Raw genomic sequence first — 24,936 nt, 5'->3', positions numbered from 1 at the left:
TAAAATTGATTTTAAGAAGACTTATTTATACTTACAAGAAAGGACACCAGAATAGCTGGAAAAATATTAATCAAGAAAGAACAAAATAAATAAAAACAAATAATTTTTCAGTTTAAAATACTGTTAAGGATATCAAGGACAAATTATCAAATGAAGTAAAGCTGATTTCTGCAAAATCTAAAACTTTTTTTGTCCTTTACAACAAGAAAACTTTTGGAACTGAATATTTCACTACCTTTGTTTGATTTGAGGGTAATGTCATCACTAAGTGCAAGCAAAGCTTAAGGAAAAAATCATGCATGTTTTAAATAAGTATTAGGAAATGTGAGACAAGGAATGTCCATGTATGTACACACACACACACACACACACACACACACACACACACACACACACACACAAGTACGTGTTTGATAGAATTTAATTTATATTGAAGTGATCAGAGATTATATATACAATTTATCCTGGAAATAAGGCCATTTAATGAGTAATCTGTGTTGAAACATAAATCACATCATAGACATCATGAAAATGTTTGTGCTTCAAAGTGGACAATGTGCAAACGATTTGCGTGGACAATCTTACACAGATGTTGGCTGACTTGTTATTAACCTATACACTTAACATTATGAATTAAGATGGATGATGACTTGTCTTTTGAATCAACTAAACTTGTGGATTAAAGCATAGCATACACACACTCATTTTACTGACAGTGATGGCCGTTATCTAGCGCCCATTTCGACGTCAGTAGTACTAATGTCTTCAGTGAGGGCTTATTATTGTATTTTAATATTAATTTAAGCAATCTGACACAGGTTTGAGACGTCGACCACGGAAAGTCCTGGTAGTAGTAAATCCATTCGGTGGCCGTAGGCGTGGTCCTCGTGTGCTCGAGAGACAAGTTAAGCCATTACTCGCTGTTGCTGGAGTGGAATCTGAAGTCTTGCTTACCCAGAGACCAGGTCATGCCCATGATACACTTCTGAGAAGACCACTGGATGGTCTGGATGCAGTGATTTCCATTGGTGGTGATGGAACATTTGCAGAGGTAAGTGCATGTTTGCTTACATTAGATATACTTCTTATTCCAATTGATCCATAGTGAGGGGATCCTCTAGGATGTAGAACATGTTATAAAAACAAGAATACACAATAAATATTTGCAATTCAAAACAGATATCCTAATGTACCTTCACAGATCCCAGGTGAAATGATCATCAAGGATGTGGAATGAATAAAAAAAATTGTTTTTTGCATATTTTCATTTAAAAGTTAAGAAATCCTAATTTTAGAAATCATTTTATAACACTTATGTACAGTGATTGCATTACTGCACTGAATTTTTACATAAGTCAGATTGTACTAATACTTGCATTATTTGATATTATTAGTGAAACACACATGCACATCAGCTGGTTCTACTAAGTAATTCATCAATCAAATAGGAGGAATTGACCACCAATAAATCCTTTAGGCTCATCATAAACTGAACTTTGTTGAGAGTCAAACTTTTTATGGCTGCTGGCAAGTTATTTAAAATGTGTATTTCTGAATGATGAACACTTTTTGAATCAATAATGGACACCTTTTTGTATCAAACACCTTAAAAGTTTGTGAAGATAATTTCTGGTATTGAATCCATAAATTGATCTGTTGGTTTGAAAAACAGGTATATTTTTAATGACAAATTTCATTAAGGAATAAATATATTGGTAAGCAAAAATTAATATCTCTAATCCCTAAACAGGCCTCTGCAGGATGTTCTTGAGTTCACATCACAAATAATCCTTATTGCACATTTTTGGACCCAAAAAACTTTAACTTGGCTTGATGAGTTACCCCAAAAATAATCCCATGTGATATTGTGGAATGAAAGTAAGCATAACATGCCACTATTTTCATTTTTATATCCCCTGTGTCTGAAAACATTCACAATGCAAATACAAATTTGTTTAGGTTCTTCAGCAGTTTTGTGGTGTGCTCCTCCCAGTTGAATGTTATCCATTTATAATCCTAAGAGTTTAACACTGTCCACATCTTATATCTGTCTGTCATTGTATTTTAGGAATATACTTGTGGGAATCCTCTTATAAGTTCTGAAATGCATGTAGTGTGTTTGCAAAGTTTAGTGACAAAGAATTGGCTAGGAAACATTTATTAATGACCATGAAAATTTCATTGACCAATCTTTCTAAGACTACACTTGTTCTCCTATTTATTGCAATGTTTATATTATCTGCAAACAAAACTAACTTGGCACCTGGTAATGTTACTGATGAAATGTCATTGATATACACAAGAAAAAGTAAGGGCCCTAAGATGGAACCTTGTGGGAGACCACATGTAATTAGTTCAAAGTTTGATGATGCCTGATAGCTTAACACATACCTCTTTACTAATGACGCCCTTCGTTACCTGTCAGTGATACAGGATTGAACCATTACAGTATTTCCTGGTACACTGTAATATTCTAATTTACTTAAAAGGATATTGTGGTTTACACAGTCAAATGCCTTTGACAGATCACAAAATATACCAGTAGCCTGTAATTTTTTGTCTAATGAATTAAGTACATTTTTACTGTATATGTAGATCACTTCCTCATAATCAGTACCCTTTAGAAATCTGAACTGCAACTTTGACAATATATCATTTGCTGCCAGATGGTTAGGTAGCTGATTGTATATTACCTTCTCTAAAACTTTTGAGAATGCTGGCAAATGTGAAATTGGATGGAAATTTGGCAGTATTTCTTTATCTCATTTCTTAAACGAAGGCTTTGCTTTAGCATATTGGACAGAAATTTGGCAGCTTTTCTTTATCTCCTTTCTTAAACAATGGCTTAACTTCAGCATATTTCAACCATTGAGAAAAAGGCCCCCCACAGATGGCTTTGTATATTACTAAACGCAGAGGCACAACTTTTAATTAACTGGGTTGATATGTTGTCACAACCAGTAGAATTTTTTTGGTTTCAAAGATTTTATGATGGAAATGAACCCTACTGGGTAGTGAGGATCATATTCATATTAGTGAAGTTACCTATGTGGAATGACTGGTCTGAGGTACGCCATGCAGCATCTACTGAACCTGACAACCACATCTTTTCAGTAACAGTTACAAAATAATGCTTGTTAAAAAGTTGTGCAACACTGCGCACATCTGTTACCAATGTACTGAGTGTCCATAATTAAAGTTCCAGTTTCAAAATGGAAAATGCTGTAGAAAGAAAACCACTGCTCAGAATGGTGTCAAATTTGAACAGCATGTTATTATTGATGCAGGGAGAGGGGAGGTGTGGGAGGGGGGCACACCAATAGATGCATGATGCACGGCTTTTCCTTAGTTTGCATCTGAGAGGCCCAGCATGACTGTCTCCGTGAAGGATCACACACTACTGGTAAAACTATTTCACAAGAATGGTGACTGTGCACCGGTAACTCTGCAGAAGTTCTGGACACCCAAGTGCATGAAGGAAGACATTGGTGCAATGTCTGCTAAGGGTCTGGAGAAAATGATTACAAAATTCAAAATACAGGTTATTTTGAATTGCAGTGTGGCAGAGGAAGGAAAGAAGTTGATCCACTATTTGTTGAAGATGTGGCCAAAGCACTGCTGGAGGGGTCGAGCGTGGTGTTCAAACACACAGTGCGTGGGGAACTACCCAAATGTTGGAAATGGCTGTGAGCATGGTGCCAAAATCCTATGAAACATTCTGCATTGCTATCCATACAGAATCATCCATATTTATAGAATAAAAATCCACTTCAGTTGCCAATAATTTCGTAATTTATTTCTCGACCAGTTTCAAGGCATAGAGCTTCGTGTTCAGGCGCCACCAAATAATTATGCGAACATAAATGTGTGGTGATTAGGCCAGTGAGTCTCAAACTCAATCAAACAAATACATGGGAGTGTAGGACCAGTAACCACAGCACCTGCCTGGACAGCACGACGTGGAAGTGACTTCTCACTTGCAAATTTTTTGTCAGAAAATTCAAACATTACTGCTCGTTATTCTGATTCGTGTTTACTACCTAGTTTCAGAACATTAACCTGTCTCGAATGAGTATGTCTGATGTGAGTGCCCACGTCTGCTACCCACATTAAATATTTGAGAAGTAAATTAGTTGATGTATGCCCCTATACAGGATGTCTCACTATCTCTTTAGTCTGGATGTCATGTTCAGAAAAGTACTCTGTATCTGAGCCAGTATATTTCCAATTCATTAAGATTTCTGTAGAGTTATCTTACATTTTGGTGAAGAACAGTATTCTGTAGTCTGTTTTCTCAGCAGTCACTGAATTGCCCTTTTTTTTAAGTTGATCTGGGATACCTATTAGCTAAATTTGCCACAAGCATCACTTTTGGAATCATATTGTGTAAACCAGGAGCTCTACTCATTACAGTTATCCATCCTCCCCTTTCCAGTTCTATTTATATGAAGGTTATACTTAGGAAAATCCAAACCTGCTCATATTTGGAAAGGGTAGACACTCAATGTGTGCAGTGTCCAGCATGATCACAGCTATTTCCAGCTGATTACTAACCCATTCCACAGCACTGCTGAAACACAGATAGTTATGCTGCTAAAACACAAGAGTGCATGTTGGTGTTACAAGCCTGAGAATCTGTACTGGGTCACCAGTGATACCATATCATCCATTCCTATGAAACAGTCTCCAGGTATGCTCACTATGGTCCTCTTATCAAAAATTCTTGCACAACACCTCTACATCTTTTGTCACCTGCCTACACCTAGGTCTGGGTTTGAGTGTGCTTGCGACCAGTAATCTGCACCTATACTCCTTCAATCAAGCATCTATACCAAGCCCATAAGTATATTATCTAATGGTTGAATTACATTTATACGAACACTTCTGTCTGTTAGCTTTCCTCACTTTTAAGTCTGCTGCAATTTCTCTATACCTCCATCTATGTGATAATCCTATCTTCCTCACTCTGAAATGTATTGCTTGTGTGGCATATTAAAATATATTAACACATCCATTTTTTATGAGCTGACAGTTTCAGCTTCTCACTAAACTTCTCTTTCATCTCCCAGCTACATTCTTCTCTGTGAAATAAAGATAACCAAACTGAGAACTTTGAAATTATGCTGCCATTTACATGAATATTTGTTGATTACAGGTATTCAATGGCTTGGTATTACGGGCAGCGAGGGATGCCGGTATCGATCACAATGACCCTGAAGCTCGGCTACCACCTCCACCTCTTAGAGTGGGTGTTGTGCCTGGTGGATCTACTAATACAATGGCTTATTGCCTCCATGGAACTACTGATGTGCAGACTGCTGTAATACACATTCTGCTTGGTGGGTAACCTGTATATAAAAATGTTCTTTTGTGTTTCCATCTTAGATATTTCCATTGATTATATAAGAACTGATCATTTTGACATAGAGTGGCGGGAGTCTTGTAATCCTGCTGGATGTATTGATGTATCAATCAATATGATTATGCATATGACTGGTGAGGTCGTTAAGTGTGATGCAGACTAGTACACCTGCTGGCATCACATCACATAGTTGATGTTCAATAAAACCTGTGGTGTTGAAGAAGCAGACTTACACCAGGAAAGAGCTGGCTGGATGTATCTACGTATCGTCCCACCTAATTTTGACGTCTGATAATACTATGTCAATTTTAAAAACAGTGCAGATAATGATTGTTTGGTTCCAAAAGCCCTGTCTGCTTATGGTACCAAAAAGGAACTTGAAGGAGGTATTCAGGAAACTAAAATGGTCAATAGTATTGTTTTTGAAGTGAACTATGTTATGTTTTTTTCCCCAAAATAGGAGTGCTGTATAAGTCAAATTCTGTGTTTTACAGACTAAAAATAAGTTGAATATGGGAATTTTTGTGCTGCTGTTGTGGTTGCTTGAATGGTGTCCTACCCAGAACTTTACAGGGGGGTGTAGGGGGAGGGAGGGCTTCTGGAACCAAGCAACCTCTGGGTGACTATTTTCTTATTTGCATCAAAATTTATGTGGTTATTGCAGAATCCAGACTTAATTGGGACATCCTGTATACAGTTCAGTCCATTGAAAGTGACCGGGCCAAATGTCTCACGGAATTAGCATCAAAAGAAAAAATAAAAAGAACAGACCTGTTTGAGCGTATTGGGGGGAAGCAGACGGCATGATTGGGGGGGGGGGGGGGGGGGGAACAGCTGGCACTATGGATGGTCCACTAGATGGCACTGCCATAGGACAAATTGATAGAAACTGCATTTTTTAAAAAATAGATACCCCATTTTTATTACATATTTGTATAGTACATAAAGAAATATGAATGTGTGATTTGAAACATTTGTTTCACTTTGTGATGGATGGCACCATAATATTCCAACACTTATAATATGCCCCACCCATTTAGGTAACTGTGTTTTTTTTAAATTAAAACACAAAAAGTGGTTATGTTTGGACTTTATTTCTGTTGTTCCAGTATGATACATTTACTTATCGTAAATTGTGGGAATGCGTGCTGTTACTGCGTGAGCAACCATAATAACCTCATTAATGTAATAAATGCTCAAAATGATGCCCTTCAACTTCAATGCATTTGGCAATACACATAACAAAATTCCTCTCGACAGCGAGTAGATCACCTCCTGTAATTGTTGCACATACATTGACAATGTGGTGACGCAAGTTTTCAGGTGCTGTTGGTGGATCACAATAACAAATATCTTTCAATTTTCCCCACAGAAAAAAGTCTGGAGATGTAAGGTCCGGTGAACATGCAGGCCACAGTATGGTGCTTCTGTGACCAATCCACCTGTCATTAAATATTCTATTTAATACTGCTTCAACTGCACATGTGCTATGTGCCAGACATCCTTTATGTTGAAGGTACATCACTATTCTCTGATGAAGTGAAACATCTTGTAGTAGCATCGGTAAAACATTATGTAAGAAATCGGCATACATTGCACCATTTAAATTGCCATCGATAAAATAAGGGCCAGTTAGATGTCCTCCCATAATTCCACACCATACATTAACCTGCCAGGGTTGCTGAAGTTCCACTTGTCGCAGCCATCGTGGATTTTCCGTTGCCGAATAGTGCATATTATGCCAGTTTACATTACCTCTGTTTGCGAATGATGCTTCGTCACTAAATATAACTCTTGAAATATACCTGTTATCATTTCGTAATTTATTTTGTGCCCAGTGGTAAGAATTTACACAATGTTCAGAATTATCGCCATGCAATTCCTGGTGCATAGAAATAATGCTGTAGAATTCTCAAAACTGACGTTTTTGAAATTCCCGATTCCTGCTCAGTTTGTCTGCTGATGATGTGCATATTAGTCTCAACTGCAGCTAAACTATTTATTTGGACATCTTCATTTGTTGCAGTTCTTGGTTGCATCTTCTTCTTTGGCTGAACAGTTCCGGTTTCTTTAAATACATTAACTATCCAATGAAAGGTCCGGACACTTGGTTGCTGCCTGTCAGGATAATGATCAACATACATAGCACAAGCTTATTGGGCATTTTGATCACAATAGCCATAAATAAACAGCAAATCTACCTTTTCTGCAACTGTTAAACGTTCTATTTTAACAAGATTATGTCTTCTACGTAATTATTATGACTGGAAAAATGTATTATGGTGCCTAATTTAAGTAATGAATTGCACACAATGCTATTGGGTGCGTTGCTACATTTGTGAGAATATTACAGCGCCATCCATCACAAAGCGAAACAAATGTTCCAAATCAAACATTCCTATTTATTTATGTACTATACGAATGTGTAATAAAAAATGGGGGCAGCTATTTAAAAAAATGCAGTTTCTGTCAATTTGGCCTATGGCAGTGCCATCTAGTAGGCCATGCATAACACCATATGTTTTCCCCTGTCACGATGGAAAATATTTGTTCTTATTTTTTTGTTTGATGCTAATTTTGTGAGATATTTGGCTTGGTCACTATTAATGGACCACCATGTATATAGGATTAATAGCTCCATGTATGTATCATCCTGTGTAATGTTTGTGATGTGTCGCTCAAAATAGTTAATACAAGGACAAGGTGAAAACTTGTCTCTGACAGTCAGTAACTTTGACTTTAGGTTGAAATATACTTATTTTTCAGCAAAATCCTATTTTTAGATCAGTACATTTTGTCCATCAATTTTTTAGTAAGTAGATTGACTCTCTGAAATGTAATTCTGGAAGCTCTGTAAAATATCTATCAACAGCTAACATGCCATAATCTGTTCACTGGACTCAAAATATTTTCCAGTTGCAAAATTATTCTCAAGTTTATGTTCTGATTAAAAGAAATTGTAGTTCTTCTGAGGCAGTATATTATGTGAATAAGATGCTTTGTTCATCATTATTACTCAATTTCAATCTAACGACAATTTTCAAGTGTGCCTACTAACATTACGGTGGACAAATATGAGGATGTGAACAAGGAGAAATACCTACACCCAAACTAGCAACCATCGTGCTTAGAGAGCAATGAATATACTAAAAGAGAAATAAAAACTCGAAATACCAAAAACCTAGTTCTTACATGTATATTTGTTTATTCATATGTTATCAACAGATTATATATGAAGTCGCAAATGTTAAGCAAAGAGAGAGAAAAAGCTGAGGCTTTTTGCAAATACGTTGATGATTTGCCTAAAATGCAGCATAGATAAGTATGAAGATGAGTACAGAATCTGCACAAGCTAATCCATTATGCCAAACCCACCAGTCGTGTGTAAATCACATTATAGGACATAACTGTTCATACAGCTGTTGCCAAACAAACCATACAGCACAAATACTTTATCCTGTATATGTGTGAGTCCCAATTAACAATGAAAAGTCATTACATTTGTCCTGTGCGTAATAATAAACCAAAACATTGTGTGTGTGCAAGATGTACACCAAAGACATTACCACAGATCATCTTCACACTGATTGTTATGAATAAATCCAGCTACACTGCTATGTAAATTGTTTATATTTTATTTAATTTGTGATGAGCCCATTTTGGCAAATTGCCATCGTCAGGTGCTCTGTAAATACATAAATAAGATGGTCTTAGTATAATGGTCTTCTAACTATGATTTGGAAAGCTATAATATATCATTAGTTGTTTTATCTTACTTGTAACATCGTTGTTGTCATGTCCTGTCTGTTTTAGTATTATTACTTTCTCCCATGTATACACTGGAGTTGTATGTTGGATATTACTTGTTTTCCATATATGCTATTTTTCTGACAGGTTGGATGACAGTGGGTCAGCGATATTACATGTTTACATAGTTACTATTATAAATAAGTGATGTGTGAAATTCGGTTGTTCATTATTATTATTAAACTTTAGGCAATAACATAATTAGAAACAAACCTATATAAAAATAATAATAAACAACAATAAACAATAATAAACAACAAAAATTCACACATCACTTATTTATAATGGTAACTATGTAAACATGTAATATTGCTGACCCACTGTCATCCAACCTGTCAGAAAAATAGCATATATGGAAAACAAGTAATATCCAACATACAACTCCAGTGTACACCTGGGAGAAAGTAATAATTCTAAAACAGATAGGACATGACAGCAATGATGTTACATGTAAGCTAAAACAACTAATGATATATTATAGCATTTCAAATCATAGTTAGATTAGATTTTAGATTAGATTTACTTTCATTCCAATTGATCTGTAGTGAGGAGGTCCTCCAGGATGTGGAACATGTCAGAAAAACAACAATACGCGACAAATATTTACAACTAAAACAAATAAGGTAATGTACCATTCACAGGTCCCAAGTGGAATGATCGTCATTTTTTAATGAACACTATATGAAAGTCATTTTACAAATACTAATGCACTGAATTTAAAATCAAAAAGTTTTTTATTTATTTATAAGGTAATAAACATGTAATACAGCTACTATAATACTTATTTACAATGAACGCATTACTGTACTGAAATAGTGCAGAAGTTAGATTGTACTTACACACACACACACACACACACACACACACACACACACACACACACATTTACAATGAACACATTACTGCACTGAAATTGTGCAGAAGTTATATTGTACTTTTATATATGAATTAATAGAGGGAAACATTCCACATGGGAAAAATATATCTAAAAACAAAGATGATGTGACTTACCAAACGAAAGCGCTGGCACGTCGATAGACACACAAAATTCAAGCTTTCGCAACAAACTGTTGCCTCATCAGGAAAGAGGGAAGGAGAGGGAAAGACGAAAGGATGTGGGGTCTGTATATGTGTGGATGGATATGTGTGTGTGTGCGAGTGTATACCCGTCCTTTTTTCCCCCTAAGGTAAGTCTTTCCGCTCCCGGGATTGGAAAAACCCACATCCTTTCGTCTTTCCCTCTCCTTCCCTCTTTCCTGATGAGGCAACAGTTTGTTGCGAAAGCTTGAATTTTGTGTGTATGTTTGTGTTTGTTTGTGTGTCTTTCGACCTGCCAGCGCTTTCGTTTGGTAAGTCACATCATCTTTGTTTTTTATATATATATATATATATATATATATACACACACACACACACACACACACAAATCAGTTGGTTTTACTGAGAAATTCATCAATGGAGTAGAAGGAGTTGGCCACCAATAAATCATTTAGGCTTCTCTTAAACTGAATTTCATTGGTTGTTAAGCTTTTTTTGGCTGCTGGCAAGTTATTGAAAATGTGTGTTCCTGAATAGTGCACACCTTTTTGTACAAGACTAAGTAACTTTAAATCCTTGTGAAGATTATTCTTATTTCTAGTATTGATTCCATGAATTGAGCTGTTGGTTTGAAAAAGTGATATATTTTTAATGACAAATTTCATTAAGGAATAAATATATTGAGAAGCAGTAGTTAGTATCCCTAGTTCCCTAAACAGGCTTCTGCAGGATGTTCTTGAGTTCACACCACATATAACTCTTACATGCACGTTTTTGTGCCCGGAAAACTTTAGCTTGGCTTGATGAATTACCCCAAAAAATAATCCCATATGACATTATGGAATGAAAGTAAGCATAGTATGCCAGCTTTTTCATTTTTATATCCCCTGTGTCTGACAAAATTCGCATTGCAAACAGAGATTTGTTAAGACGCTTCAGCAGTTCTGTGGTGTGCTCCTCCCAGTTGAATTTATTATCAAGCTGTAATCCCAACAATTTAACACTGTCGACTTGTTCTATCTTCTTGTCATTGTATGTTAGACATATACTTGTGGGACACCCCTTACAAGTTATGAACTGCATGTAGTGTGTTTTTTCAAAGTTTAGTGACAAAGAATTGGCTAGGAGCCAGTGATTAATGTCCACAAATATTTTATTAGCTGATCTTTCTAAGACTACGCTTGATTTGCTATTTATTGCAATGTTTGTATCATCGGCAAACAAAACGAACTTGGCATCTGGTAATGTTACTGATGAAAGGTCATTGATATACACAAGAAAAAGTAAGGGCCCTAAAATGGAACCTTGTGGGACCCCACATGTAATTAGTTCCCAGTTGGATGATGCCTGATAGCTTGATACATGTCTCTTAACTAATAACACCCTTTGTTTCCTGCCAGAGATATAAAATTTGAACCATTTTGCAGCATTTCCCGTTACACTATAATACTCTAATTTACTTAAAAGGATATTGTGATTTACACAGTCAAATGCCTTTGACAGATCACAAAATATACCAGTTGCCTGCAATTTTTTGTCTGATGAATTAAGCACATTTTCACTGTAAGTGTAGATAGCCTTCTCAATATCAGAACCTTTTAGAAATCCAAACTGTGACTTTGACAGTATGTTATTTGAGATAAGATGGTTATAAAGCCGACTGTACATTACTTTTTCGAAAATTTTTGAGAATGCTGGCAACAGTGAAATTGGACGGAAATTTGATGCTATTTCTTTATCTCCCTTCTTAAACAGTGGCTTAACTTCAGCATATTTCAGCCATTCAGGAAATATTCCACTGATAAATGACTGGTTACACAGATAGCTTAATATGTTACTTAGCTCAGAATCACATTCTTTAATTAACTTTGTTGATATTTCATCATACCCACTAGATGTTTTTGATTTTAAAGATTTTATGATGGACATTATTTCTGTTGGGGTAGTGAGGGTCAAATTCATATTATGGAAGTTGCTTGAAATTTCTGGTCTGAGGTATTCCATAACAGAAGACCATTATATTGAGACCATCTTATTTATGTATTTGCAGAGCACCTGATGGTGGCAATTTGCCAAAATGGGCTCATCGTGAATTATATAAAATATAAAAAATTTGCATAGCAGTGTAGCTGGATTTATTCATAATAATCATGTCACTGAAAGACATATTTTGCACTATGGGCCCCAAAGAACAAAAGTTATCTTCACACTGGTTAGTATTGTCTTATATACAGTATCCACAATGTATTTGGAACATGTGTCATCATTGTATGTTTATTTTTGGATTCATATATGATTTGTTGATAACATATGTATGATCAAACGTACCAGGTTTTTACTACATTGATTTTTTATTTCTCTTTTAGTAAACTCCTGACTGTATAACCATCTTGGTTTTTACTTTGGATCTAGATACTTCTCCTCATTTGTGCCCTCATATATATCCACTGTTCCAAACTTGCCTATAGTGGCAAATAAATGGTCTTATTCAAATAATGTTAAGTCTGGCAAAACCATGACTTTTTTTTATCAGTGTTCAATGGCTATGAGCCAAGCATGAAGAAAGCTATTTATTTTCCCCATTGAAAAAGCATTTTCATTGTTGTGATGAAAGGTAATATCTGCCTTTTGCAGTCCAGGGCTCTTCTTACATATTTTTTCCACTGCAATAAGTCCAAAATATTTGTCTATTTTTCACCAGTTTTTCTTATATCCTTTTCAGAGTGATCAACACTAGGAATTCCTTTTATATCCCAGGAAACACTGGCCAAAGCTTTCCCAGAAAATGAAATCAACTTCACCTTTTTGTGCAGGTACATCGGTTCCCATCAACTAGATGGATTATTGTTTGTGTCTGATGTGAAGTGGAGGCCCCTTGTCTCAACCACAGTAACAAGTTGCTTCGCAAATCAAGTTTGATTCTCTTTAAAATAGTCTAAATACTACTGAGAAATAAGTTTTTGCTCATGTTTTTGGCCAGTATTCATCAACTGCAGTGCTCATCTCCCACAGAAATGAATCGTTATCTTAGATCCACTAGAAGTTCAAGAGTGATCTTAATGTGCATTACATATGACTACACTGATCAACCAGAATATTATGACAACTGACCTACTATCAATATAAACCCATCCAAGTGATAGCAGCATCACTTGGTAAGGCATGACTGCTAGTCAGACACACACATGGTACATGTAGAATTAGTGAGCATGCTGTTCGTGTGCAGAATGGGGAAGGCTTGTGATCTATCTGAGCTTGACTGAGAGCAGATTGTAATGGTTCAGAGGCTCAGCACAACCATTTTGGAAACTGCACAACTTTTTGGGTATTGAGGAGTGCTGTGGTGAGTGTCTTATACACATGGTGAAACCACATGGCTTGGGCACCCACCCCTCATTAGAGATTTCAGATGTCATAGGTTGGGCAGACTGGTAAAACGAGACAAGCAGCAAACTGTGGCAGAACTTACATCAGATTTTAATGGTAGGCAGAGTACAAGTGTGTCTGAACACACAGTGCACTGACAACACTCATAACAATGGTCTCCGCAGCCAACTTCCCACGCATGTGCCTATGTTGCACTGCCGTGTAAAACAAGGACAGGAGTGTGATGGAGTGGTTCGAGGAACACAGTGATGAGTTCTAATTAGTATGCTGGCCTCCCAACTCACCAGATGTGAACCCAAGTGAACATATCTGGGATGCGGTTAACTGTGGTGTCAGAGCTCATTACCCCCCCTCCCCAGAATTTACAGGAATTAGGTGACTTGTGTGTGCACATGTGGTGCCATCTCCCTCCAAGGGCCTACCGAGATCTCATTGCTTCCGTGCCACAATCCATCGCCACTGTTATCTGTGCCAAAGGTGGACATACCAGCTGTTAACAATCTGGTTATAATGTTATGGCTGATCAGTGTTTTATAGAATCCGTGGAAGTTTTATATTTATCTACCTCCTCTAAATTTAATTTGCTTTATATTCTCTTTGTTTGTGTAGCATGTGACACAAATATACTATAAATGGTTCTTGTCTATTTTTGATTTCCTCTTTATCTGTTTTTCATACCTTCTTTTCATCTTTCTGTAATGTCACCCATAGTCACTCTCACTTTCAGTTGAATATGAAGAAAAATTCACTTGCAGGAAAAAACTGAAAGGAGGCTGTGTCTGGGTAACATAACCTAACTTTATAAATGTCCTCATCTTCCCTTTTTTCCTCTTTGAGGTAGGTAGTAATAAGTACGAAAGGTAGTATAGTTTTTGTAATTATATGGATCTTCTTGGCAATACATAGAATTTTGCCTTCTGAATGTGAGTACTAACTATCCATTTTGTCCCCAAGTAACTTTATAGTAAGCCCTTCCATCCCGAATTTCTGATTCCCGTATATCTGACATGGTAACTACCCTCTCTATTATTTTTAACTTCCCAGCTCTTCAGATGATACATGATTCTGTTATCATTAAATTCATTCTAATGTTGCCCTGCTGTGTCTACTTTCACATACAGTCTTTGGCGACTTTCTCACAGAATAATTTTTTCCACTTTCCCCTTCTCTTATAAAATGTGAAGGAAACCTTGGTCAGAAAATTTAATTTTTCTCTCAACTTTTGTCTATATACACCCAGTTGCAACAATATTCTCTATTTTACTTGAATAAAAAGTTGTTTATGTTGCCGTAGCCAGTTAGCAATTTTTATCCCTTCAGTGTAAACGAAAAAAATTGTGGCAATCTTGCAAAGTTGCTTTTCCTGATGTCTGTGATTCTGCCATTTGCTATGTTATAACAGTGTTGTACTTAGAGCAGTGTTTATTGATGTAGCATGAAGATCTTACATGTTATATCTTTTTGATTTAGGAGGTGGTGTGGGAAGGGTTCTGGGGAGGAATGATCTCATTTCAGGGTAGAAAATCACTATTCTGATAAAGTCATACATTCCAGACACATTCTAACAGTTCTTGAAACTGAGAATGAGGAGTGGTTTATGAAATATGTTTTCATCTACTTTTTCCATCAGCAGTTCATGGTCCTGTGGTTAGCATTGCTGACTCTAGATCATGTGGTTCTGGGTTTAATGCTCAGCTAGGTCAGGGATTTTCATAGCTTCGGACGAGGTGTGTGTGTTGTCCTCACCATCATTTCACCCTGATTGATGTGTAAGTAGCTGAAATGGTGTCAAATAAGGTGACTTGCACCAGGCAGCCAAACATCCCAGATGGGACTCCAAGCCAATTATGCCAAACACACATTTCATTTCACAAGTTTTTTACAAGCATGTTTAATTTCTTATGATTATTTTTGCTTGTCAGTGTAAAACCTAAAAGTTGTTAGTGACTAGTTGTAATAAAATACTATTTGTGTGAAAGCATCACATGTCTAGCAATGTCAATATACATTTATACTTTTGAGACACAGAATCATTATGTGAAGAGAAGTTAAGGGTCATATGTTCTTTTATTTTGTATTCAGTGTCAAAATAAAAATGAGGTAATAAGTAAAGTGAAAACAGAAATAGTGTTTCCATTTTAATGACACAGTGTTACTTTAAATACAGGAGACACTCGTGGGCTGGATCTATGCAGTGTTCATAGCAATGGAAGCCTCCTAAAGTACTATTCAAGTGTTATTTCATATGGTTATTTGGGAGATGTCCTAAGGGATAGTGAAAAATTTCGTTGGATGGGGCCCAAGCGGTATGACTATTCAGGTAGGTCATAGCAATATAATATTGTACATTTAGAATATTTAGTTAACTGTAATTGGACAGACGTTATAGCATGCACTGCATGATCCATTTCAGTAAGAAGAAAATTGCATATTCCAAGACATGTACATACATTTGTAACATATTTAAAAACACTGTGCCTATGTGGTTCATAGATGTGTGTGTGTGTGTATGCACGCACGTGTGTGTGTGCATGTGTATTCACACCTACACTATTTCTAAAAATTGAGTGAAAGTGAAAAACTTAACGCGATTATATGATATATGTGCCACCTATCACTATTCAGCAGATTATTGGTTGACTTTACTCATTTTTATCTACATCTACGTTTATACTCCACAAGCCACCCAACAGCGTGTGGCGGAGGGCACTTTATGTGCCACTGTCATTACCTCCCTTTCCTGTTACAGTCGCGTATTGTTCGTGGGAAGAACGACTGCCAGAAAGCCTCCGTGCGCGCTCGAATCTCTCTAATTTTACATTCGTGATCTCCTCGGGAGGTATAAGTAGGGGAAGCAATATATTCGATACCTCATCCAGAAATGCACACTCTCAAAACCTGGACAGCAAGCTACACCGTGATGCAGAGCGCCTCTCTTGCAGAGTCTGCCACTTGAGTTTGCTAAACATCTCCTTAACACTATCACGCTTACCAAATAACCCCGTGACAAAATGCGCCACTCTTCTTTGGCTCTTCTCTATCTCCTCTGTCAACCCGACCTGGTATGGATCCCACACTGATGAGCAATACTCAAGTATAGGTCGAACGAGTGTTTTGTAAGCCACCTGCTTTGTTGATGGACTACATTTTCTAAGGACTCTCCCAATTAATCTCAACCTGGCACCTGCCTCACCAACAATTAATTTTATGTGATCATTCCACTTCAAATTGTTCCATACGCATACTCCCAGATATTTTACAAAAGTAACTGCTACCAGTGTTTGTTCCACTATCATATAATCATACAATAAAGGATCCTTCTTTCTATGTATTTGCAATACATTACATGTATCTATGTTAAGGGCCAGTTGCCACACCCTGCACCAAGTGTCTATCCGCTGCAGATCTTCCTGCATTTCACTGCAATTTTCTAATGCTGCAACTTCTCTGTATACTACAGCATCATCCGCGAAAAGCCACATGGAACTTCTGACACTATCTACTAGGTCATTTATATATACTGTGAAAAGCAATGGTCCCATAACACTCCCCTGTGGCACGCCAGAGGTTACTTTAACGTCTGTAGATGTCTCTTCATTGAGAACAACATGCTGTGTTCTGTTTGCTAAAAACTCTTCAATCCAGCCACACAGCTGGTCTGATATTCCGTAGGCTCTTACTTTGTTTATCAGGTGACAGTGTCGAACTGTATCGAATGCCTTCCGGAAGTCAAGGAAAATGGCATCTACCTGGGAGCCTGTATCTAATATTTTCTGGGTGTCATGAGCAAATAAAGTGAATTGGGTCTCACACGATTGTTGTTTCCGGAATCCATGTTGATTCCTACAGAGCAGACTCTGGGTTTCCAGAAATGACATGATACGCGAGCAAAAAACATGTTCTAAAATTCTACAACAGATCGATGTCAGAGATATAGGTGTATAGTTTTGCACATCTGCTTGACGGCCCTTCTTGAAAACTGGGACTACCTGTGCTCTTTTCCAATCATTTGGAACCTTCCGTTCCTCTAGAGACTTGCGGTACACGGCTGTTAGAAGAGGGGCAAGTTCTTTCGCGTACTCTGTGTAGAATCGAATTGGTTTCCCATCAGGTCCAGTGGACCTTCCTGTGTTGGGTGATTTCAGTTGCTTTTCTATTCCTTGGACACTTATTTCGATGTCAGCCATTTTTTCGTTTGTGTGAGGATTTAGAGAAGGAACTGCAGTGCGGTCTTCCTCTGTGAAACAGCTTTGGAAAAATGTGTTTAGTATTTCAGCTTTATGCGTGTCATCTTCTGTTTCAGTGCCCTCATCATCCCAGAGTGTCTGGATATGCTGTTTCGATCCACTTACTGATTTAACGTAAGACCAAAACTTCGTAGGATTTTCTGTCAAGTCGGTACATAGAATTTTACTTTCGAATTTATTGAACGCTTCACACATAGCCCTCCTTACGCTAACTTTGAGATTGTTTGGCTTCTGTTTGTCTGAGAGGTTTTGGCTGTGTTTAAACTTGCAGTGAAGCTCTCTTTGCTTTCACAATAGTTTCCTAACTTTGTTGTTGAACCACGGTGGGTTTTCCCCATCCCTCACAGTATTACTCTGCATGTACCCATCTAAAATGCATTTTATGATTGCCTTGAACTTTTTTCATAAACAGTCAGCATTGTCAGTGTCGGAACAGAAATTTTCATTTTGATCTGTTAGGTAGTCAGAAATCTGCCTCCTATTACTCTTGCTAAACAGATAAACCTTCCTCCCTTTTTTATATTCCTATATACTTCCATATTCAGGGATGCTGCAATGGCCTTATGATCACTCATTCTCTGTTCTGCGCTTACAGAGTTGAAAAGTTCGGGTCTGTTTGTTATCAGTAGGTCCAAGATGTTATCTCCACGAGTCGGTTCTCTGTTTAATAGCTCGAGGTAATTTTCGGATAGTGCACTCAGTATAATGTCACTTGATGCTCTGTCCCTACCACCCGTCCTAAACATCTGAATGTCCCAGTCTATATCTGCTAAATTGAAATCTCCACCTAAGATTATAACATGCTGAGGAAAATATGTGAAATGTATTCCAGATTTTCTCTCAGTTGTTCTGCCACTAATGCTGCTGAGTCGGGAGGTCGGTAAAAGGGGCCAATTATTAACCTAGCTTTGTTGTTGAGTATAAACTCCACCCATAATAATTCACAGGAACTATCCACTTCTATTTCACTACAGGATAAACTACTACTAACGGCGACAAACACGCCACCACCGGTTGCAAGCAATCTATCCTTTCTAAACACCGTCTGTGCCTTCGTAAAAATTTCAGCAGAATTTATCTCTGGCTTCAGCCAGCTTTCCGTACCTATAAGGATTTCAGCTTCGGTGCTTTCTATCAGCGCTTGAAGTTCCAGTACTTTACCAATGCAGCTTCAACAATTTACAATTACAATACCGATTGCTGCTTGGTCTCCGCATGTCCTGACTTTGCCCTGCACCCTTTGAGGCTGTTCCCTTTCTGTACTTGCCTGAGGCCATCTAACCTAAAAAAACTGCCAAGCCCATGCCACACAACCCCTGCTATCCGTGTAGCCACCTGCTGTGTGTAGTTGACTCCTGACCTATCCAGCAGAACCCGAAACCCCACCACCCTATGGCGCAGGTCGAGGAATCTGCAGCCCACACGGTTGCAGAACCGTCTCAGCCTCTGATTCAGACCCTCCACTCGGCTCTGTACCAAAGGTCCGCAGTCAGTCCTGTCGACGATACTGCAGACGATTTTATTAATTGAATAGAGGGCTTGGTGTGTAACACAGCATTGGAAGGAAATGTTGCTGCAACTGGGGCAATGACAGAAAGAGAGGAAATAGGTAGAATGTTGGAAAAACAGATTTAAGAATGGGGTTGGGGGTACTAAGCAAGAGAAAGAATCAGAAAAGACAGGTTGGCTTTAATAAAAAGTGGAAGGAAGGGTAGGAGCAACAATAAATACAAAGTTAATTTGGGTTGTGTCTGGGAGAGCGGGGCAATGAAATTATCTGTGGAAGGCAGATTACCATCTCTGGAGTGCATACTAACTGATACAAGGTGAATGGATCCATATGTCATATAAGAAGCAATGTGAGCTTGTTACCCATGAGAAATTTAGTGTACTGATGAATTGTTTACCATGGATGTCAAGGCTATAGAGCTGCAAGCATTTGATACAAAAGGAGTTATAGCTATCAATGTATAGATATTGTTGCTTATTGATGAGTTTTACGTGGACTGAAATGTAGGTCTTGGTGATGTGGAGCTTAATGTCCAGGAAAATGATTTAGGATTAAAAGGTCTAAATTGATATCAGTTGAGAATAGCAATCAAGATGTTTTGATAAGTGTGCTTTGCCATCAGTCAGACCAAAACAGTAACATAAATAAGTCTGTACCAATTCATGATTGTACCATGTGGGAGCTAAGGAGAGCATCTTTCATATGGCCCTTAGAAAGTTTGGCACAAGAAATGACGTGTTTTCTTCTCATTGCTGTGCACCAAATTTTTTTTGGATAGGCTGTATCTCAATGTTATTGTGAGCAAAACTTAAATTTGATAGTTTGAAAAGGTATAGAAGCTTTTAAAGAACTGTTGAGTCTGAATGAAACAGGAAACGCTGAAGTACAGAGAGGCAGTGTGTATGTTGAATGTTAGAGTACATACATGTCATATCAAGGAAGGTATTTGGCCTATGGGAATAGTATTGCTTAACATACTAACATTTGGGGTCCTTGGTTTAAGACCTTAGAGCTTGGATAATACGTTGAGGCTACTAGTCCGTTTAAGCTGATATGTGACCAGTGAAGCCTTTTGAAGTACAGGGTGTTTCAAAAATGACCAGTATATTTGAAACGGCAATAAAAACGAAACGAGCAGCGATAGAAATACACCGTTTGTTGCAATATGCTTGGGACAACAGTACATTTTCAGGCAGAGAAACTTTCGAAATTACAGTAGTTACAATTTTCAACAACAGATGGCGCTGCGGTCTGGGAAACTCTATAGTACGATATTTTCCACATATCCAACATGCGTAGCAATAATATGGCGTAGTCTCTGAATGAAATTACCCGAAACCTTTGACAACGTGTCTGGCGGCATGGCTTCACATGCAGATGAGATGTACTGCTTCAGCTGTTCAATTGTTTCTGGATTCTGGCGGTACACCTGGTCTTTCAAGTGTCCCCACAGAAAGAAGTCACAGGGGTTCATGTCTGGCGAATAGGGAGGCCAATCCACGCCACCTCCTGTATGTTTCGGATAGCCCAAAGCAATCACACGATCATCGAAATATTCATTCAGGAAATTAAAGACGTCGGCCGTGCGATGTGGCCGGGCACCATCTTGCATAAACCACGAGGTGTTCGCAGTGTCGTCTAAGGCAGTTTGTACCGCCACAAATTCATGAAGAATGTCCAGATAGCGTGATGCAGTAATCATTTCGGATGTGAAAAATGTGCCAATGATTCCTTTGGAAGAAATGACGGCCCAGACCAGTACTTTTTGAGGATGCAGGGACGATGGGACTGCAACATGGGGCTTTTCGGTTCCCCATATCTGCCAGTTCTGTTTATTGACGAAGCCGTCCAGGTAAAAATAAGCTTCGTCAGTAAACCAAATGCTGCCCACATGCATATCGCCGTCATCAATCCTGTGCACTATATCGTTAGCGAATGTCTCTCGTGCAGCAATGGTAGCGGCGCTGAGGGGTTGCCGCGTTTGAATTTTATATGGATAGAGGTGTAAACTCTGGCGCATGAGACGATACGTGGACGTTGGCGTCATTTGGACCGCAGCTGCAACACGGCGAACGGAAACCCGAGGCCGCTGTTGGATCACCTGCTGCACTAGCTGCGCGTTGCCCTCTGTGGTTGCCGTACGCGGTCGCCCTACCTTTCCAGTACGTTCATCCGTCACGTTCCCAGTCCGTTGAAATTGTTCAAACAGATCCTTTATTGTATCGCTTTTCGGTCCTTTGGTTACATTAAACCTCCGTTGAAAACTTCGTCTTGTTGCAACAACACTGTGTTCTAGGCGGTGGAAATCCAACACCAAAAAAATCCTCTGTTCTAAGGAATAAACCATGTTGTCTACAGCACACTTGCGCGTTGTGAACAGCACACGCTTACAGCAGAAAGACGACGTACAGAATGGCGCACCCACAGACTGCGTTGTCTTCTATATCTTTCACATCACTTGCAGCGCCATCTGTTGTTGAAAATTGTAACTACTGTAATTTCGAAAGTTTGTCCGCCTGAAAATGTACTGTTGTCCCAAGCATATTGCAACAAACGGTGTATTTCTATCGCTGCTTGTTTAGTTTTTATTGCCGTTTCAAATATACCGGTCATTTTTGAAACACCCTGTATGTTACAATGGCACAGCAAAGAAGGTTGTCTTTGGGTATTTTGGGTAGGGTGCATAGGTCAAGTGTGTTTGGGAGCTGTAGGAAGCAGTGTAAGATCTAGTAAAGGATATAGAATTTTTAAAATTTTCAATGGCACAGTTTCATGGATCAGTTGGGGTCGTGTACAGCAGTTTTATAATGTGAGGCATACAAGAATTGACACAGTCTATCCCATTCTATTAATGTAGTGGCAATACCTTCATCTGTTAGGAAGATGATGGAAGATAGTGGTCCACTTGTAACTGAAGGACGACTCAGGAAGGACTCAGTTGGAGCAATGTTCAAAGTGTCAGAAAAATTTTTCAGGAAAAACTGGGAACGATAGTGGATGTAAGGAATTCCTATAATCCTTTTGCAGTGTGATTTTGCCAGAGAATGGCTGTGTGTCAGAATTTTTTAAGGCTTGCTCTGTTGTTAGAGGACTGAACCTAGGTTACAAAATGGTTTTTCCATTTGAGGCTTCAGGTAAATTAGAGATTTTTAACCTGGTACGTACTAATAACTTTGAGAATCGGTGTACCAAGAAGGATTCATGTGGTCAAAATCAACTTCACACTGCAATTAACGTACATGACAGTAGACAGATACTTATTATTATTACTTAACTAATTTTGGTCTGTGACTTTCACAACTACAGCCTTGCCGCAAGGGTAACACCAGTTCCTGTCAGATCACCAAAGTTACGCGCAGTCGGGCTGGGCTAACACTTGAGTGGGTGCACTCAGCCCTTGTGAGGCAAACTGTGGAGCTACTTGTTTGAGAAGTATGGCTCTGGTCTTGACATACGGCTGGAAAAGTGGTGTGCTGACCACATGCCCCCTCCTTATCCACATCCAGTGAGGCCTATGGGCTGAGGATGCACGGCAGCTGGTGGGTACCTTTAGGCCTTCATGGCCTCTTCAGGCAGAGTTTAGTTTTTTTAAACTCTGAGAAATCAGCATGGTGTGAAGCTCCCACATGGTACAGTTAGAGCTTATAAATGTTGTAGCATAGAATCGAAAAGGGCACAGATATGTTGTTTGGGAATTCCCCTCCACACAGTTTCTATCTGCTCCCATAAAACGTTGGCTGCGTGGTTGATGAAGTGTGACAAACAAGCTACTGACCAACCAATTCCAAACATGTTTGATGAGCTACATGAAACACTTGTGTGATTTTAGACTTTACTGGCATCTGATAATTTTAAACACTTCTCAGGTATTCATTCATATGGTGCAGTATTGCAGCATGATGATTTGTTGCTTCCTTGGGCAGTCCTGTTGACTGATTACACTGGGCAACAAAAAAATAATTTTTTAATGTTTCGAGCACTTCATGAGGCAATTCCTACTAGTTTTGGGTGGAGGAACACAAATATGACAATGAAAATTTTTTATTAGCTCTAGTTTCTATGATATACACAAGGTGGAAGTATTACACGTTAACGAATTGAGAGAAAGGGATACATTTTAATTACATACATGCTAACAACAATGAAAGTGCATTTGATTTTTTTTACTGGTAATTACATGCTAAGAGTTCTAAATTGCTGGAAAAGTACTTCGCAGATGGTCGTGTCTGAAGAGAATCGTGTGGTGGCCTATTGACTTCATCATCTTTTAGCTTGCCTCTTGTAATGGAGTTCTGCAGAATCCCTACACAAAGACCAACAGTAATCTGCAAGCATTACTTCATTCCAACGGCTCTGATATCTTTGTTCCGTAACAGAAATGTCCTGATGGAATCTCTCACCATGTTCATCACTAACAGCTCCACAACTAGGAGGGAAAAAGTCTAGCTGGGGGCTTGGCAATGACATTTTTCTCTCTAGGGTGAAGATTCCCTGCAGGCCAGCCTTCTGTAATATAATGCAATTTCCTATCTCTACTGTCCCACATACATAAGAAGCAGCAATGCTTTGTGTAACCCAGTTGCATTCCTAAAAGTATGGCAATGACTTTTAGATCACCACAGATTTTCCATTTGTGTTCATGATATTTAATTGAGTCCAAGAGAGCTGTCATATTTGCATATGTCTTCTTCGTGTGAACAGCATGACCAACAGCTTGGAGAAGTCTATGAATAGCCTCCATTCAGTTGGATCATAGTTCCAATTCAAAGATTTCATCAAGCCATTAATGTCACAGCAAACAACAAGATTATTTTTCTTCTCAAAAAAGAGAAGCAGTTCCATGTGACATTTTCTGTACTGTGAGATTCTCACATCACTTTGGAGAAGATTCCATTGCTGTAGTCGAGACCCAAGAATTTCTGCCGTCATCTTTGACAGGCCAAGGTCTCTAATGAGATCACTCAATTCCGCTTGACTCAGTCTGTGTGGTTTATCATCTTTTCCCTCAAAATTAGGGTCATGGGATGTGGAAGGTTTGTTTGGTTTTTCTTGTTCCATGCTGTCTTCATTTTCTACTTCAAACACACAATTTTCGGGTGGAATAGGAACTGGTAAACTATCCGAATGTGTGAATGGGTCAAATAGCGGATGGAAGATTCGGGTACTGAACTGTTCTTCTTTTCTTCATAGACAATCCTGCCTTTATAGGTGGAGTCAGGCAGAAATAGCAGTCATCTGTATGGTTTGTAGGCTCCCACCAAATCATAGGCACAGCAAAAGCCATAGATTATTTTTTCTTTTTCAGCCATTCTCGCAGTGTAACTGAACATGCATTGCAACATATATGTGGAGCCCAAGACTTATCCTGGTCCCCTACTTTTATACCGAAATAATACTGATAGGCAGTCTTTACAAGAGGCATCAGATTGCGTTTCTGCGAGGAAAATGTTATTTCACCACAAATATAACTAAAGTTATTCACCATATTTACACATTTTCGTGGCATTTATACAAATTTTACAATAAAAAAGCACTCGTCAACCAGAAATTTTGCATTAATTTGAGTAGAAACTACATGTAATTCA

General features: G+C 38.3%; 1 protein-coding gene across 1 annotated transcript in view; it reads left to right on the top strand.

Moving 5' to 3' along the window:
- LOC124721707 (ceramide kinase) overlaps positions 1 to 24,936 on the top strand; it is a 279,703-nt gene that overhangs the window by 193,678 nt on the left and 61,089 nt on the right. The window contains exons 3-5 of the mRNA XM_047246793.1: positions 819 to 1,051; positions 5,156 to 5,339; positions 15,762 to 15,914. Coding sequence (XP_047102749.1) covers positions 819 to 1,051; positions 5,156 to 5,339; positions 15,762 to 15,914 — 570 coding nt within the window. The remainder of the gene's footprint in view (positions 1 to 818; positions 1,052 to 5,155; positions 5,340 to 15,761; positions 15,915 to 24,936) is intronic.

The sequence above is a fragment of the Schistocerca piceifrons genome, chromosome X (assembly GCF_021461385.2).
Source record: "Schistocerca piceifrons isolate TAMUIC-IGC-003096 chromosome X, iqSchPice1.1, whole genome shotgun sequence".
In the NCBI taxonomy this organism is placed as follows: domain Eukaryota; kingdom Metazoa; phylum Arthropoda; class Insecta; order Orthoptera; family Acrididae; genus Schistocerca; species Schistocerca piceifrons.
The sequence above is the reverse complement of the archived record's forward strand: the minus strand, read 5'-3'. Positions and strand labels throughout refer to the sequence as shown.